This window comes from Cololabis saira, chromosome 3, assembly GCF_033807715.1.
Source record: "Cololabis saira isolate AMF1-May2022 chromosome 3, fColSai1.1, whole genome shotgun sequence".
NCBI classification, from domain to species: Eukaryota; Metazoa; Chordata; class Actinopteri; order Beloniformes; family Belonidae; genus Cololabis; species Cololabis saira.
This window is the reverse complement of record NC_084589.1, coordinates 41,072,436-41,091,945: the sequence shown is the minus strand read 5'-3', so window position 1 is coordinate 41,091,945 and position 19,510 is coordinate 41,072,436. Positions and strand designations below refer to the sequence as shown.

Below are 19,510 nucleotides of genomic sequence, written 5' to 3'. Positions count from 1 at the left end.
CGGGAAAGTCTACGCCAGGGTACTGGAGAGGAGATTACGGCCGATAGTTGAACCTCGGATTCAGGAGGAACAATGCGGTTTTCGTCCCGGTCGTGGAACACCGCAGGGTGCTCGAGGGTTCATGGGAATTTGCCCAACCAGTCTACATGTGTTTTGTGGATCTGGAGAAGGCATTTGACCGTGTCCCTCGTGCCATTCTGTGGGGGCTCAGTGAGTATGGAGTCCGGGGCCCTCTGTTAAGGGCTGTCCGGTCTCTGTATGATCGAAGCAGGAGTCTGGTTCGCATTGCCGGCAGTAGATCAGACTTGTTCCCAGTGCATGTTGGACTCCAGCAGGGCTGCCCTTTGTCACCGGTCCTGTTCATAATTTTTATGGACAGAATTTCTAGGCGCAGCCAGGGGCCAGACGGGATCCGGTTTGGGAACCACAGGATTTCATCTCTGCTTTCTGCGGATGACGTTGTCCTGTTGGCTTCATCGGACCGGGACCTTCAGCATGTGCTGGGGCGGTTTGAGGCCGAGTGTGACGCGGCAGGGATGAGAATCAGCACCTCCAAGACCGAGGCCATGGTTCTCCATCGGAAGAGGGTGGCATGCCTTCTCCGGGTGGGTGGAGAAGTCCTGCCTCAGTTGGAGGAGTTCAAGTAACTCGGGGTCTTGTTCACAAGTGAGGGAACGATGGAGCGTGAGATTGACAGACGGATCGGTGCAGCGTCCGCAGTAATGCGGTCGATGTACTGGACCGTCGTGGTGAAGAAGGAGCTGAGTCGAAAGGCGAAGCTCTCGATTTACCGGTCAATCTACGCCCCTACCCTCACCTATGGTCATGAACTTTGGGTAGTGACCGAAAGGACAAGATCACGGATACAAGCGGCCGAGATGAGTTTCCTCCGCAGGGTGGCTGGTCGCTCCCTTAGAGATAGGGTGAGGAGTTCGGTCACCCGGGAGGAGCTCGGAGTCGAGCCGCTGCTCCTTCACATTGAGAGGAGTCAGCTGAGGTGGCTTGGGCATCTGTACCGGATCCTCCTGGACGCCTCCCTAGGGAGGTGTTCCAGGCATGTCCCACCGGGAGGAGTCCCCGGGGAAGACCCAGGACACGCTGGAGAGACTATGTCTCTCGGCTGGCCTGGGAACGCCTCGGACTCCCCTCGGAAGAGCTGGAGGAAGTGTCTGGGGTGAAGGAAGTCTAGACATCTCTGTTGAGACTGCTGCCCCCGTGACCCGGGAACGGATAAGCGGCTGACGATGGATGGATGGATGGATGGATGGATGGATGGATGGATGGATGGATGGATGGATGTTTGGTGGGAAAAACATCAGAGCACGATCGCAGCGATGAGGCATAGTGGAGGGAGCATCATCATTTTGGCTCGCTTCAGGGTCTGAAGACACTTCACCATGATGGAGATTAAAAGGAATGCCCAAATTTACCAAAATAACCTACAGGACTATGTCAGGATGGCTTTCCACCAGCTGACCCTGGATGGAAGTTAAGTGATGCAGAAGGACAGTGACCCTAAGCATCGAAGTAATCCACTAATACACACATTGGTCTGTAGTCCAGTCGGAGCCCAGACCTGAACTTCATACAGATGCAAGTACCAGACATCCTACCGGTGTGTCCAGGATGAGAAGGAATGGTTAAAAATCCCTCACCAACATCATGCAGGTTTGATCCAAAGCTAATGAAAGCCCTTTATTGAAGTCATTGCTGACAAAGGAGGTTTAACTGGCTATTGGCTACAAGGGATAACTTACTTTTTCCTCCAGCAGTGTGAATATTTGATTGGCTATTCAACTAAAACAAGAGTAATTATAATAATTTATGCCTTATGAGCTTGAGTTTGTCTGTTACTGTGGCTTAGCTGAAGATCAGATCACATTTTATGTCAAAAACAGTTATTTCCACAGCGTATTGTATCAGCTGCCTTCTGTTGACTTATAGATGTAGTGAGCCATTAACTCATCACTGTATACCAGTGATTAAACCACAAAACAATGGCTTGGCCACATTATAAAGAAAAGGGGGAAAGCCCTGCTTTTGTATGTCTTTGATTGTCTGATTAACTGTAAATATAAAAGCATTGTAATAAAGAGCTCGGTATATATATGCCAGATCAGAATATCTCTGAAGCACATTCAAAGCGATCATATTTTATTCCGTCTTTTTCTTTCTTTCCCGTGTGTTGCTTTAATCAATGAGGCAGCAGTTGCTGATCTGTACTCCAGTGCCTCGGTTCCTTTTTTTAGTCTTTTGGTGTGGAAAATCTCTGTCATCCGACTCCCCTTCTGCTGGTACTGATTAAGGAGTGGTGCTCCAGGAGTCCTGGGTCTCGGCTCTCTTTCTCCCATTAACCACGGTCAGGCCCGATTCTACGCTCATCGCTCTCACACCTCGTCACATTCCCATCCAGTCCCTTCACAAGTTAGCTCAATAAAGCACGAAGAGAGAACGGAATTAAAAGTTTTCTCTCGGTAATATTGTCAGAAATTGCTCTTACTTTGTTGGGTTGAGAGATCTGTGCTGTGATGTGGCGTAGTTTAAATACATCTAAATGGAAATTAAAACATACTAAACAGCTAAACCTAAAGCTGTAGTTCAAAATGCACACATCTAAAATGTGGTAAATATGAATATTTCATAATTTCAGTTGTATATGTTTTGATGTATAAGGTTAATCTGCTCTCATTGGAGAATAGCGCATTAAATGATTAATATTGTTTTATTATTCCTTAGGAAAACAGATGCAGGAAAGTAGTGGTCGCAGAGCCAGATTCACATTTTTTCCTGCAAGATAAAACAACTTGGATTTGATACTATTCCCAAAAAATGTTTTCTGTCCATCCATCTTCATTTAGTTTCAGAGTTACAGTTTGGCCTCTTCGGGTTTGCTCCAAAACGAAGTCAATCTTCATAAACGAACGTGTTAAAATACCCAATTCAAAAGAACAACACATGTCTAGAGCCTGGGAATATATAAAACAACACAAAAAAGCACTTTTAGTCTGTTGTTTTAGCCAAAATAAGAGTGGGTTGTACTAAAAAGCTGTTTCGGTTACAAGAGATCGAGCATGATAAAAGGTCAGTAATTTTGTAATCAGGCGTTACTAAACAGATACCTTATTTTTTCTTTTCTAATCGAGCGAGGTTGTGCATAATTTACACACAGCGGGAGTTAATAATATGATGATTAGTCAAACTAAACGGCTCAGTTGTCTGCTTGAACAGCAAACAACTGAGCCAGAGCACAAAACGAAGTCTGCAGAGTCATTTACTGCCGAGCGAGCCAAACAGTTTATTATCCAAAAAATAAAAGGCCCCTCGTCTGAGTCTCTCTTGGTGGCAGAGTCAAAGGATGCCAGAGCTACACAACAGTGTGCTGGATATTAACTTTCCAGGTGGCACAATTAACATGCCATCCAGGGCATAATATATAATATATCTATTATTATTATTATTTTCCAATCTTAGCGTGGAACGACGCTGTGGCTAAGACAAAATAAATCTCCTTGAAGTGCTGTTGCTTTGAAAAAAAAAAATAGAAAACAGGTCACTCTCTGGCCTCGTAAAGGAACTAAATCAAAGCAGGCGGTCGCTGCAGTCTGAGGAATGAAGTCAGCGGAGTGAAAACTATTAAAAGTGCATTGTGCAGACGGGCCGCAGAGCTAAGGGAACGCAGAGGGACTCGCAGAAGACAGAAATCACAAAAGAAAAAACAACCACAACAGTGGAGCCGTTCTAAGGAAGTCTAATGCAGAGTCTTGTTTTATCTTAACGTGCGGTTCAGACTCGATCTGTCCAATATCATGCACTGAAAATTTCAAAGCCGGTTGTAAGGGCTCACCAGCTTCAGAGGACTCGAAATTAACTCAGATTAGGAGAAAAAAAGAAAGTCAAAGTGCTCCGTCTCTGTGGCGTTTTTTCCTTTTCCCCCTTTGAAAAATGACTTCCTTGTGTTGATTTAACAAGCCATAAAATAACCGTGCAGTCCACCAGAACCTGTGACTGGTGCCGTCACAATACAAGTGGAGAATTCACATTTCATGTTTATCCATGTTTATCTGAACCCACGGTTGACTTCAAGAGGATTTTTTAAAATTTCTTCTACCAGGAGCGTCCTTTGCAAGGAGCGTAAATGTTTAAAGCATCATATTTGGTGTTCTTGCTGCTCAGAATGAAGCCAAAGCCACTGATGTCTGTTTCTTACTGAATCCATTAGTAGAAGTGGAACAAGACGTGCTTGTTTCAACTTTAATTCCCGCTGGTTTGAACTCTCTGCAAGAGCGTGGCTGATGCAGAATCAGTTTTATGGCTCAGATGGAACTCATGAGAGGAAAGATAAAAGATACTCTGCATGAGGATGTTTTAATTTGTTTCTGCTGGATTTGGTTCTTTTGTCTTTTGTTGCCTTTTTTAACAAGTTGAACCCACTTTCTCTTTTTCTCCTCCTCATTTTCTCTCCCAGGACACCCAGAGCTGGGAGAGGTCGCGGCTGAGGGTCGCTGAGATCGCGTCAGCGTTGATCCGGGAGAGGAGCCCGGCCCTGGTGGGGCAGCTTCTGCAGGCATGAGGGGAAGCAGCGCCGACAGAAAACTTCTCCTGTGGTTCATGAGTGCTGTTAGTATGAGACATTTTATTCTTTTATTTAAAATCTCTTGAACATTGCATCAGGGTAAAGTGAGAGTTTCTCACAAAACGAATGGCCTTTTCACAAAGAGGACTTCAGAGAACTGCCAAAAATCAAAGCTGCAGAGGTTAAATGTCACTTCAAAGAGGGTTAACGGAATCCTACATTTCCCATGATGCAACGGAGTGAAGTTTTTAATTCTCTACGAGGAAAACAGCATTGCATGTTGTTTTTCTTTTGTATGGTTCGATGTTTTTTCCTTGTTCGATGTTCGATGTGTAGACTAGGAATACAAACATGTTTCACCTTCCACCAGGTCTTCATCACTTCGAAACCCGGTGGGATTGATGAAGCTTAATGGGTGGAAGGTGAAAGAGTTTCGGGATTGGCAGTGGCAGGATTTCGTCACTTTACTAGCTGCTTTAAGAATTCAAATCAAGACCTTTGTATCACTGTCTACAAAGACTTCTGCTTGTTTTCACATGGAAGTTGTGTCAAATACATTTTCCAATCAATATCTACTTTGTCAGAAACTATCTTCTCTTAAAACAGTGAAATGAAAATAATATTATTAATAGGAATTCTTAGAAATAAAGAGGCTCCTGCAGAGAATCAGCTGTGAAGTCACAAAACACGGCGGTGACTTCACTGCTGCGACGATGACGAGTCAAGTTAACACATTAACATAAGTTGATGAAATCCTCAACGAGGTTTCGTCGCTAGAGATACCTGGATGTCATGACTGAGTTTGAAAGATGAGTAAAGGCAGTGGATGTTTCAAAAGTTTCCTGAGATGTCAGATTTTGTGCTCAAATACTGTATTTCTTATCGTCATAATTGATCTATCTGTATCGGACCACCTTTGGTCAAGAAGCATGGAAATGGGACTTGAATGTACCATGGAGGGATATGCATAACATCTTAAACTAGATACTGCTGCTAGTAAGGTTCAGTTGGTAGATCACAGTGCAGGAAAAAAGCCTTAATGCTGTCATGATCGCTGATGACATTGAGAATCAACACTCCTTCTGCGCCGCAGGGTAAGATTTAATAAACTAACTGTGAGTGACTAATTTGGAAAGACATTACTCCAGAATCTGGTGCTACACAGCAAGTATCAGAATCAGAATCAGAAAAGGGTTTATTGCCAAGTTTTCACACGATGAATTTATTATGGTGATTGGTGCAACACAATACAATTATAAAAAAAATATATAAGAGATAAAATAAAATGTATAAACAATAAAATAGAATGTAGACCAGATATGTACAAAATGAGGTTTTAAAGTGGCAGGTGAGTCTGTACAAAAGTGACTTAGGAACTTAGGGATAGGTAAAATGTATAGACAGAAATGTACAAATGAGGTTAATAAAGTGCCGGATGTGATATGATATTGTGATACTGCTAGCTGCCAAATACTAGATTTAAAGCATCTTGTGTCGGGTTGCCCCATAGTCTGAGTTAAACTCCCAGCACTAGTGGCGATTAACCTTAGCTAATTTGACTAAATTGGCTAACTTATCCAACTCAAAGGCTGTATGACTAGAGGGCATTGCAATTAAATAACTTTAGATATTAAAAGCATTGTTGCTTTAATTTATCTTAAATACATATTAAATTGGCAGCTTACTCCAAAGCAGACGTTTATCTCTGTTTTATTTATTAAACACCATCACCTTTCCTCTCAGAATACCTGGAATCGGTATTACAAGTACCCCAGACATATCATTTTAATAATTTAGTTTGTGTGAGTTGAAAGCTGCAGATGTTGGAGCTCCAGTCCCACGTGCAGCTGACGCTCATCCGCATCCGAGGGAGTCTTACTGATGGATCGGTTCAGTCCTACAGTTGCTGCTGACCTGTCTGTGATTTTGGTATTTTGTTAATAGATGTCAGAGTCATTTATAGAACATTTTAGTTTTCAGATCTGTTTACTTGATATTTTTTGTTGCAGCTTTTTAACTGTAATTTTTACACTTAAACTTGGAATCCATTGAGAGAGCGGAAGTGCTGCAGAAAGGAAATTCAAATGAATGTCATTGTTTGTGGCATGGCTTCATTTCAAACCTGAAGAGAGCTGAGACCGTCCACCCTCACCTCATCCCCCACCCGACCTTTTTCTTTACATTCATCTTAAACCATTCAGGCCTTCTGCAAGTTTTGAATCCTGGAGAAATGTTTGTGCTTTAACACTTTGAATCTGATGCATCTGAAGCTGGTAATAAAAGCCAAATGTTCTGAAATGTTGATTTCATGTTTCTAGTTTCTAGAGAGACGGATGAATAAAAGATACAGTGGTCTGTCGCCGCTACAGCGTGCAGGAGCATGTTGGCTATCTGAACAGACACCCAGATAACTCTCTGCAAAAGTCACAACAACAATCATAATGTGTAGAGGGCAGACACATCACTGCAGGAACACGCCGTCTCCCTGGACTTTGGTATGATACCGTACCACTATGTGCTGTCACGTGAATGACAAATGTCACGTATCTGGTTCCTATCGTGGGAATTTCTGAAGACACAATTCCCAGCATTCAACTCTTCAAATAAATGAAAAAAAAACAACAGTACATCATCTGAGCAGTATAAATGAATCTTTTAGATGGTGGCGTTATTCCGATATCTGATCAGTGGAATATGTCAATTTATGTTTGATTGGACTGATTCCATCTCTGCTGTGGGCCATGAAAATGTGCATTCATACACACAGATGTGGGAAGTCGGTACCAGAAATGATTACTGTTAAATGATAACTATTAATCTGCTCGTTATTACCACTCCTTGTATTCTGTGCTGTGTATATCGTTACCATAACTACACCTTCCCTCATGTGACACTAATCAGGCAGCCGGTTAACCACGTATGCGCTGGAAGCATCCTGAACTTTGCCGTCCGTCTGGGGTGACTTGGAGTGTTGCTAAACTGAAGTCTGTGCTTCACGGAGGGAGCGTTCCTTCACTGTGAGCATCAGCCAATCACATCGCAGCTCCATCTCGCCAATGGGATTAAATTAAAAAGAAGGTTTTATGAGCAGGAAGAAATTTGATTGCTTGGACTTGTTGTGTGGGCCCCTGTTAGTGCTCTGTGGATCTGAGAGCACCTGCAGAGGGAGATGACTTTTGTGAAGGTTCTTCACTAAATCTGTTGTTGGTATAAAAGTATTGATTATTAGGGGTGTAACAATATATCGTGCCACGAAATTTCGAAGTGTCGTGGAGGTGACAAAGTGTATCGCGATATTGGGTTATTAATATTAATCTATTGTGTTGACTAGTAATGCGCATCCGACCAAAATCTTACTCCGCTCGAAAGAAACTAGTACCGTTTTGCCGTCCCGTTTTGAGCTCTGAACCTTTACTTATGTATGTCTGGTGTAGACTTAAGCCTTACCTTATTAAATTAAACCTTTTTCTGGTCGTGAGTAGAATAACATGGGGACAACTTCTGGGTCTAATAAAAGTGTACTTTAATGTCCCTCAACAGCGTAGGATTTTAGAACATCAACACAGCACCTAGTGCTGTATCACTCCGCCCAATCTAAAACATATTAACAACTACAGATAAACTGACTAGTGTCATTATAGTCCCTGATTTACATCAGAATATAAAGAATATATTTATAAAATAATGAACCCTGAATTACCAAAATAACCTTCTTAACAAAAATAAATCTCCTCTTACACTTATAAGGTGAGCATGAATCAATCTTTTTTATGATGTGAAATTGTATGTATTTATTTACTTTTATTTATTTATTTATGTAATTTTAGTTGTTAAACTTCTGGAAAAGAAAAAAGTCAAATCATACATGAGAGAAACTATTCAGTTTGTGGCAAAATATTTGTACTTGTCTGAAACTGAAGATGCATAATGCAAACCTGACATTTACTTTTAGTTCAGTTTGTGGAAAATGGTTGGCCTGGCTTTCTCTTTAAAACTTAAACAGTTATAAAGCATTACAAACTGTGACAATAGGGCAAACACACAGTATTGTTTTGTATTTTGTGTCTTTCAAATAAAAAACAATTTTTTCCAGTCATATGTTCCTCATTCAAGGTTGTTAAAAAAATACTGCTATAATATTGTATCGTATCGTCATCGTGACCTCAATATTGTGTATCGTACCGTATCAATAGATTAGTGTATCGTTACACCCCTATTGATTATATGTGCTTCAAAGCAACACTATATTTGTTTATTTTTCGCTTTGAATGTACAGTTTAAAATCCTTTGGACATTTCATTGACTTTTATTAGCGACTCCCCACTTACAGAGTGCCCTCAGATGGCCGGGAATTGAACTGCACAACTACCACACGGCCCCAGATAATCCTGCTACAGCAACACCTCTGCCTGGCTAAGATGCTAGCTGGCTCTTTTGTTGTCACTAACAGCAAATCATAGTAAATGTGCCAAAGAAACCAACCAGGACCAGGTCTGGGGAAGATAAAAATGCATTTGACAAGAGCTCTGAGAACAAATGGTTCCAAGATGAACACTGAACTCGTCCGCATCTTGCTCTATGAGCAGTTAATCTGTTATGGTTGGTATCTGGCTTTCTGAGTGCCGTTGTTGTGATTTGTGATTCCTCCCTACTGTGTCGGCCATCATTAGACATATCCCAAACATGCATTGCACTTGGACTCGTGTCCAGACTGATGTCAGAGTAAATGTTCCACTAAAACTGTTGTTATCTGTGTCAGTTCCTGTGAAGTTGTTGAAGATATATCATACCAAGTAAGTTTTGATTTTTTAATTTTGCGTTTAATGTGCCGAGTTCTGTAAAGTAGGTTCAGTTGACTCGCTGTTCTTTGTCTGTTTGCATCACAGTTAAAGAATGCCAGTACTTAATGGACGCTAAAAATGTCATAGATGTGTGATGCGAGGCTGAAACTAGTGTTTTCTGTGTCGGTTCCTCTCATCCTGGGCTTCAACTAGTAAACACTTGTATTTTTAACAGTTCTGGACCACATGAGAAATATAGGACCCCAAAAAAATAAGAAATCTTCCACGGTCTTGCTTTAATTGTGACCACAAAGACCTAGAAACCAGTGGCTGCTAAGACGATACAAGCTGCTGTTGTAGTGGAGGGTAATTCATATTAATTGTTTGGTCACACCCCCTCCAAATTTCCATTTCATTTCGTTATGGCTCAGCTTCGAACCTCTCCCCGGAAGTCTTCGCTGAGGTTCCCTCTCCACACCAGCCAGAAAATTTCCCATAAAAGGGGAAAGCGGTGCTCAGCTAGGGTTTTTTTTTTTCCGTTTACGCTGCCAGGCTGCTGTAGAGCCGCCGTGTCCAGACGTGCAGACGGTTCTGCAAAGCCCCTGAAAATCCTGCAGGATTTTGCCTCTTTTTCTGTCTGTCTTTTTTGCTTAAATCCATTTCATATTGCATCTAAAATGAACCAATAACTCTGCTATTTATAGTGATCATCCAAAAAAACTATCTATTACTTTGGAGATCCCTTAAATCTGGCGAAACCAGAAACTCCGCAAATCCTCTGAAAGTGACCTATGCAGATTTGCAGTAGATCCTGTAAGTCCTGTAAGTTGTGAGATGGAGTCTTCATGGTTTAGACTTGTTTCTCCTGGACATGCCACAGATCCTCATTTGGACTCAGATCTGGAGACTTTGGAGTAAAAGTTGAGCTCTTTATCATCCTCACACTATTCCTGAGGCATTTTGGTGGGGTATCTGGCCACATTGGGCTGTTTGAAGGTCTGTAGCTCATGTTCAGGTACCAACTACAGGACCGTTCCAGACATCCAGCAGACTAAAAGTCTCACACACCCTCTCCCTTGTCATATTCTCAGATTGTACACCACAAACGTTTATTAAAATGTCTTTTTGCCAAAGGAACATTATAAATCTCAACATTTTAAGAAAAAGTGGCTGTATACAGATTTGTTTTCTCTCCAGGAATAAGTTAAGACCCTGTCAAATGTATTCTTACTGTTTCTTGCTTTGGGAAATAAATTAATATTTATTTTCTGGCTAATAAGTTGATATAATCAATATTATCTTATCAATATTATCTGAAGAGTAACAATTACTGAAGTTGCAACTTTACATCGGAACTGACAGAAATAACATCTGGAGTTCCACAAGGTTCCATCCTGGGACTCCTCCTATTTAACATCTACATGCTTGCACTAGCTCAGATTATAATAAACAAGAAGATAAGTTACCATAACTACACAGAAAATAAAAAACTTGCCTTACAATGTCACCCGGTGACAATGAGCATTAAGTAAACTCATCAAATCAATGAGTGGATTTGGCATAATGTTCTTCAGCTGAACAAAAAAATAACCCAAAGTTGTTGTTTTCGGACCAAAAGAAGAGTGTTTAAGAGTCAGCACACAGGTTCAGCTATTACAGCTACAAACCACAGATTAGGCCTGAAATCTGGGTGTCGTCATGGTAACTCATCCATGCGTTTATCTATAGTGGACTTGATTACTGCAACAGTGTCTTCACAGTTCTGCCTAGAACAGGGGTCGCCAACCCGCGGCTATAGAGCCGCATGGGGCTCTTTAGCGCCGCCCTAGTGGCTCCCTTGAGCTTTGTCAAAAATGTTTGACCTTTTTTTCTTCTTTTTATTTCTTTTATTTTTCCTTTTTCCTCTTTTTTTCCTTTTTTTCTTCTTTTTTTCCTTTCATTTTTAATGTCGACATTTCGACTTTTTTCTCGACATTTCGACTTTCTTAACATTTCGACTTTTTTCACGAAGATTTTGACTATTTCCTCGACATTTCGACTTTTCTCAAATTTTGACCTTTTTTCTTGAAATTTTGACCTTTTTTGTCAACATTTCGACTTTTTCTCGACATTTCGACTTTTTTGTCAACATTTCGACTTATTTCTCAAGATTGTACTTCAACATTAATCTTGACATTTCGACTTTTTTCTCAAAATTTCGACAAGTGCATAATGAAATCAAAAATCTTCCCCCAGTTATAACTAATATAAATACATACAGCATGTATTGTCTTCATTCTAAGGCTTATACAATATTTTTCATTTTTCACGGCTCCAGACATATTTGTTTTTTGCGTTTTTGGTTCAATATGGCTCTTTCAACATTTTGGGTTGCCGACCCCTGGCCTGGAAAGTCAATGAGACAGCTACAGTACAGCTGGTCCAGAACGCTGCTGCCGGGGTTCTCACCAGAACTAAGAAGGTGGACCACATCAGTCCAGTTCTGAGATTTTTACACCGGCTCCCTGGACCTCAGAGAACAGACTTTGAAATACTTCTGTTAGTTTCTAAATCATTGAATGTTTCAGGACCAAAATGCAACATAGACTTGTCGTTGCCATAGCAACCATCCAGACCTCTCAGGTCTCCTGGTCCAGGTCTGCTCTGTGTCCTCAGAATCAGAACCAAACATGGAGAAGCAGCATTCAGATTTGATATAGCTTTTATGACAAACTTCCAGAAAACTTTGTAATGCCACTGCACTGTGACTCATCTTTTTTTCTCTTTACTTTCTATGTTGTTTTTATGTAAAGCACCTTGAATTACCATGTTGCTGAAATGTGCTACACAAATAGACTTGTGTTGCCTTACAAAGAGAAAAAAACATCGTATGTGGTAAGCTCCAAAATGTCTGGACAAAAAGGAGCACATTTAGGTGTTTAAAAAAAAAAAGATAATCAAACTTTGCACATGTATGTATTCATATATTGGCAAGGACAAATGTGATCTAATTCTCTTAGTCACAATAACAGAAAACTCATATGACAAAACACAAAAAAAGGATAATTTCTTCTATCTTTGTTGAACTCGTTGTATTGAGTACTAGTAAGTAAAGTACGTAACCAGGATTCACTTACTGTATTTTCCGCACTATAAGGTGCACCTAAAAGCCTTTAATTTTCTCAAAAACTGGCAGTGCGCCTTATAATGCAGTGCGCCTTATACATGATCATTACGGTAATTTCTGTTACTGTAGTCAGGGGGATTGTGGGTAATGTAGTTGGTGTCGCCGAAGTAATGGCGCTAAAAACGTCAGGAATCGTCACAGACATTCAAGACGACAGCATGACTCGCATAATGGAGACTTTGACGAGACGGAGCAAAGCTGGTTTTTATTTTGTTAATAAAGTTTGACATACGGTACTTTTCTTCTTGTTTTTTTTGCATTTGCTGTAGGATTTTGTAGCATTTCCTGTAGCGCAGCTCCATCAGGTAGATACGTAACTCAACCCCAGCCACTATAGTACGGTATTTTACCAGATATTTAGTGCGCCTTATAATGCGTTGCGCCTTATATATGAAAAACGTTTTAAAATACGTCATTCATTGAAGGTGTGCCTTATAATGCGGTGCGCCTAATAGTGCGGAAAGTACGGTACTTTTGCAGTTTACAGCTGGTCAAGCCAGCGTTCTGAATTACGTCTGTGTGTAATATTCAGACACGCTCATATTCGTAGGAAGTCTGATTTAAACGATCCTCTTGAGTTGAGATCCAGGCTCTCACAGGGCCACTCCATGTTGGCTCGTTATGGAGCAGTTCTGTGGAGGATTTACTTCTATGCCTCTTTTTTTTTTCTTTTCTGTTTTCTTCTATGCCACAGCTGAAGAAAAAAGTTAAAAAAAATGTTATTATTGGTGAGTGCAAACGGCTCATCTTCTGTTACCAATCTTTCAGGTCTTATCATGACACAACCGTGAGAAATAAAGTCTGGCATGCATCGCATTCGTGTTGTTTTGCATACAAGCTACTTTTCTATGTTGCAGCTAGCCTTTCTCGAGCTCAGAGGCATCATCTACACACAAACCACTAAAAGGAGGAATCAAACCAGTTAACTCAATTTCTTTACGTGAGATCTTCTCAGACACATCTGTTTTTCACAGCAGGGGTTAAAAGAAAGGGAAAGAGTTGCCTTGGTAACAAATAGTCTTAAAAGGTGTTGCTGGAACATTCCTAAGATGGGCACAAAGACCTTGCCGCTCCATGAGCACCTCTCACGCTCCCAGGGCATCTCCAGTTTCCCACATTTGTCCGTTTTTCTCCAGCGTGCTGGAATTCCACCTGTTGACAGGAAGATCCCTGCGGCGGCAGCAGCTCTGTCCTCACGCTCTGATTCTGGTAATGCACTCACCACACGTATACTTAAGTGTCGGGGGTGTCTGTGGAGGACGTCACCCGCAGTGATGTGGTGAGAGCTGAACACAGAATGGAAGGGGGTTGGGGGGGGGCTGCATCTCTGCTGCTTAAATTAAGGAGATAAACACAAATAAGGAAGGTTACTGATGGCGGTGAAGAGTGTTTTCACACTCGGGCATTAAAGCTCCATCCCATAAACCAGTGGTTCCCAACCTTTTTTCCTTGTTTCCCCCCCTACTTGTGTCTAAGACCAGCCAGGCCCCCCAACCCGTACATACTAGCACAAAATAGTCTTTAATTGAAAAAATGAACATTAATTATTTTTTTGATACATTTCTCTTTGGTTTACTCTGTATACATATGACTTTGTTTTTCTCCAATGTCACCAATGTATAAAATACGCACAAAAGGACATAAAAATATTTCTGAAAAATGTCTCTTTTATTATGAGACCAAAATCTTTAACATTTTTCCTTTAACAACCTGTCAGAGTAGATTAAATGCTGAGTAATGATATAATAATAAGGAATGAAATAATTTCCTGTGTTTGTCACCGGTGTATAAAAAACACAAAAAATATTCAAGACATTCATAAATTATTCCTAATAATGTCTTTTGAATGACTCATTCACAAATATAATTTTTACAACTGCATAATTTCAAAGCAGACAAAGTTTCGCGCCCCCCCCCCAGAGATCTCTGGCGCCCCCCCAGGGGGGGCCCGGACCCCAGGTTGGGAACCACTGCCATAAACAGTCATTTGTGTTGAAAACAGCAAGTCAAGTCCCTCAAAGCCTTCAACAAGAAGCTTTAAGATTGTTGAAACTATTATATACTATTTTTCAGTGAGTTATTTGCTCAGAAGGTGAGCACACCTTGGTTTTTTGTGATTAACTCAACATCAAATCTAAATATTCCAGATGTGTCGTCAATCCTTCTTTAACACCGTGGCTTCAGCAACCGTCTGCCTGACACTCTGGGATCTTCACTTTGGTTAACTGTAACCTATTTAATGTCCAGTAGTGGACAGGTCATTAAAATATTTCATATAGTACAGGTATATGCAGCGTTAGGATGGTGTTTGTTGCACATTAGTCTCTTCAGTGGACATCAAGGAGTCGTCTCACATCCATCCAATCCATTCTGCTGCACAACACTGTCATTTAATTCAGTGGTTCCCAACCTTTTTTCCTTGGAGCCCCCCCTACTTGTGTCTAAGACCAGCCAGGCCCCCCGAACCGTACGAACTAGCACCAAAATAGTCTTTAATTGAAAAAATGAACATTATTTGCTCTGTATACATATGACTTTGCTTTTCTCCAATGTCACCAATGTATAAAATACGCACAAAAGGACATAAAAGGACATAAATATATTTCTGAAAAATGTCTCTTTTAATATGAGACCAACATTTTTTAACATTTTTCCTGTCGGAGTAGATTAAATGTTGAGTAATGATATAATAAAGGACTGAAATCATTTCCTGTGTTTGTCACCAGTGTATAAAAAACTAAAAATATTCAAGACATTCATAAATTATTCCTAACAATGTCTTATGAATGACTCATTCGCAAATATAATTTTTACAACTGCATAATTTCAAAGCAGACAAAGTTTCGCGCCCGCCCCAGAGATCTCAGGCGCCCCCCCAGGGGGGGCCCGGACCCCAGGTTGGGAGACACTGATTTAATTGATTGGATGATTTGTTTTTATTTATTCATTTATACATGTGTGCATTGTCCATGTGTGCTTTCTGTATTATGGTCCGAAACGTGTGTGTCTTTCCAGACTCAAAATCATCACATTGTTGGAGGAAGCAGACAGATCTGCTGCTTTCTAGGAGTTAAAGCTAAACTGATAAGCATTTTTAAGTTTCAGTGAGTAAAATGCAAGTTTTTAACTTGTGAAAATGAAAATACAGAGAATTATTACATGACTTTGCAGAACCATGCTATTATTTTGGTGTTGCAGTCTTTTCTGTTTCTCAAACTGGACGGAAGGAAAAGGCCTCCAGAAGATGGAAACACTGGATTCGTTTGTGTGTGGTGACATCTGCTGGACAGACTGGGGACATTTTAAGTTCCTCCACTTCAGGAACGTGGTGGTTTTACTCGTCTGACTTTGTACCTGCAACTTTGACAGATTCTGGAGGTTTTGAGGGGGGTTTGCCTTTTTTGAATTTGTGTAACATGTCATGTTTGTAAAATAACCGGACTGGAAGGTTTTAGGTTTGAAGATTTATCTCTTTTTTTTGTTCTATTTAAGTTCTTAACATTTATCCAGACAAAAATTGATATTTTTAGGCTAACAGATCTTTTTCAGCCTTCAGTTTTGCTTTTCTTCATTAATTAATATGTGCTTTGTCTCCTTGTGCTATTTTAGGAAGTTTTACTTCAATAAAACCATGTGAAGACATTGTTCCAGGTTTAAAAAAAATCAAAAGGCAAATGGGGAAAACAGCTTTTTGAAAATTTGTCTCTCCCGTTTATCTCTGAGTGAAATCTCCACCAACGGCCCAAAAAAGCAAACTTCTGACTCGAGATTGTACTCAAAGTTTGTCAAACATTTCAAACCTCCTTGGAAACGGTGTATTTTTTCACGACCGAGAAGAAACAACATGTACTTCTTCAGACTGCGTCTGGCGTGGTTGCGGGTGCTGGCGGACGGCTGGGCCCGGGGTCGCGATGGTTTCTGTAATTCACTCTGTCTGAGCCCAGTTAGCTTAATGCTAACCAGAATCACAAACTCTGGCTGACACCGTTCCGCCAGCGCCTGCCACTGGTGCGGCAGAGAGCGAGACCAAAGCCAGATCTAACAGTTTGACTGTCTGCAGGTCTCCCGGGCCATGCCGTCACCCCGGCCGGCCTGCCACGGCTCTCATCACACCCTTGGCATTACCGCACGGCTTCTCCCGTGCTCTCAGCTAACTGCACGAGCTTTTCCACACACACACGCACGACGTGAGACACCTGGAACCTAAATCTGTGTTCATCCCAGCTCCGTGATACGCCGTTAAAGCGCCATCTCCCTCGCCTGCATTGTCAGGCGCGGCACCCGCAAAGAGAAAAACCACAAAATGTTCTTCTTCCTGGAGACCAGAAAACAAACAGAGCGACAGAATGGAGGGATAAGCGGAGACGTGAACGCAGGGGGTGGGGAGGTGTTCAGGAATCTGGCCTTGTTAAGTCGCAGCAAAACCCACAACGTCTGGTATCCTGATGTATAAACCCGATTCCAAAAACGCTTGGAACGGCGTGTAAAATATGCGAATAAATCTGATATCTAATGATGTGCAAATCACATAAACCCACATTTTATTCACAATAGAACTCGGATCAGAAACATGGGACGTTGAAAGCGAGACATTTTACCATTTCATAAAGTATAATGGCTAATTTTGAATTTGATGTCAGCACTACTTATCAAAAAAAGTTGGAACATGAGCAACAGAGAGCCTGGAGAAATAAGTGGTACTGAAAAGAAACAGCAAGAGAAGCAGACTGCAACTAAATAAGGTCAACTGGCGTCAGGTCAGAGACATGATTGGGGGGAAAAAGAGTATCTTAGAGCAGTAGAGCATCTAAGACAGGGGTCGGCAACCCGCGGCTCTAGAGCCGCATGCAGCTCTTTAGCGCCGCCCTATTGGCTCCTGGAGCGTTTTCAAAAATGTTTGACCTTTTTTTTTGTCTTTTTTCTTCTTTTCTTTTTTCCTTTTTTTCTCTTTTTCTTTTTTTTCCTTTTTTTCTTCTTTTTTCCTTTTTTCTTTTTTCTTTTTTCTCTTTTTTCTTCCTTTTTCCTTTCCTTTTTAATCTCAACATTTCGACTTTTTCTCGTAATTTTGAATTTTTTCTCAACATTTCGACTTCTCGACATTTCGACTTCTCGACATTTCAACTTTTTTCTCAACATTTCGACTTTTTTCTCGAGATTGTACTTCAACATTAATCTCGACATTTCGACTTTTTTCTGGCTCCCTGGAGCGTTTTCAAAAATGTTTTACTTTTTTTTTTGTCTTTTTTCTTCTTTTCTTTCTCCTTTTTTTCTCTTTTTCTCTTTTTTTCCTTTTTTTCTTCTTTTTTCCTTTTTTCTTTTTTCCTTTTTCTCTTTTTTCTTCCTTTTTCCTTTCCTTTTTAATCTCAACATTTCGACTTTTTCTCGTAATTTTGAATTTTTTCTCAACATTTCGACTTCTCGACATTTCGACTTCTCGACATTTCGACTTCTCGACATTTCAACGTTTTTCTCGACATTTCGAATTTTTTCTCGACATTTCGACTTTCTTGAAGTGCATAATTAAAAAAAAATCCTCCCCCAGTTATAACTAATGTTATAACATGCACATGCATATATGCATATATACATGCAGCATGTGTTGCCTTCATTCTAAGGCTTATACAAGACTTTTCATTTTTTGCGGCTCCAGACACATTTGTTTTTTGTGTTTTTGGTCCAATATGGCTCTTTCAACATTTTGGGTTGCCGACCCCTGATCTAAGAAGTAAATGTGGGCAGGGATTCACCAATCTGCAAAAAAACTGCTTCTACAAGGTGTTGAAGAATTTCAGGATGTTGTTTATCTTTTACTTTACCATCACCTGCAGACGTGACATCATCAAACAGGTTGAAACCAGAGAAATCTGTGTACGCCGGAGAAGATGCTCAGAACCAATACGGGTTTCCACGGAAGCTCAAAAAGACCTCCGCAAATCCACAAAACCAGCAGACAACCGTGACCCGGTGCAGGATTAAGAGGGTGTAGAAAGTGGATACATGTATGAGGCAAAGTGGGAAAACAAAGCAAAAATTACATTTCCTTTTGGAAACCATGGACACCGCATCCTCCAGACCCGGGAGAAGATTGATAATCTGTCGAGTTGCTGTCTCTCATTTCCAGAACGTGCATCCCCCGACGGTGTTGGGGCGTCAGCGCCTGTGGATCGGGCTGTTTGCATATCTGGAAGAGAGAAATGCTAGTATGCTTCCATCCCGGCAGACGGGGAACACCTGGGATGTTTTAGCAAGACCATGTTAGACCACATACTGCATCCATTACACCAGCATGGCGAGTCCAGGTGCCTTTCACCAATGTTTGCTCCGCCATAAGATGAGAAATACGACAAAGACGGTGCAGCAGAGGTGTCAAAAGTGTTCACATTCATTACTCAGGTAGAAGCATAGATACTAGAGTTTAAAAATACTCCTGTAGAAGTTGAAGTATCAACTGAAGTTTTTTACTCAAGTAAAAATATAAAAGTACTGGTTTCAAAACTACTTAAAGTATAAAAGTAAAAGTAATGTAAGGGGGAAAAAGCCATTAAGGACAAAGCCATTGAAAATGAATGCATCTTAGTATAATGCAAATATATTAAAGAACCATATATGTGTACTATTGAGCATTAACATGTGTTTCAGAGAGCAGGAGACATGATGACTAGTTGCCTATAAGTATTGTAATGGTGCAAAAAGTCAAACTTCAGAGGCATGTTATCATTTATCCTAACCTTTATTGGAATGTACATCCAAGTTTAGTTGCAGGAATCTGAGGGAACGGATGTAAGAACAAAACTGGACAAGAACATCCTTCATTGTGCCACAACCACAACCAAATTCACAATTTAACTGGATAGTTTTTTTTTTAAAGGCTGAAATGAAATAGAGTAACGAGGCTGTTTTTAAAATGTAAGGAGTAAAAAGTACAGATAATTGCGTGAAAATGTAAGGAGTAAAAGTAAAAAGTCGTCTGAAAAATAATTACTCCAGTAA

The 19,510-nt window shown here is 40.7% G+C and overlaps 1 protein-coding gene across 1 annotated transcript in view; it reads left to right on the top strand.

Moving 5' to 3' along the window:
* The window catches only part of crppa (CDP-L-ribitol pyrophosphorylase A), a 106,550-nt gene extending 99,723 nt beyond the window's left edge, over positions 1-6,827 (top strand). The window contains 1 exon segment of the mRNA XM_061718562.1: positions 4,466-6,827. Coding sequence (XP_061574546.1) covers positions 4,466-4,570 — 105 coding nt within the window. The 3' untranslated portion in view covers positions 4,571-6,827.
* Positions 6,828-19,510: the final 12,683 nt, after the last annotated feature.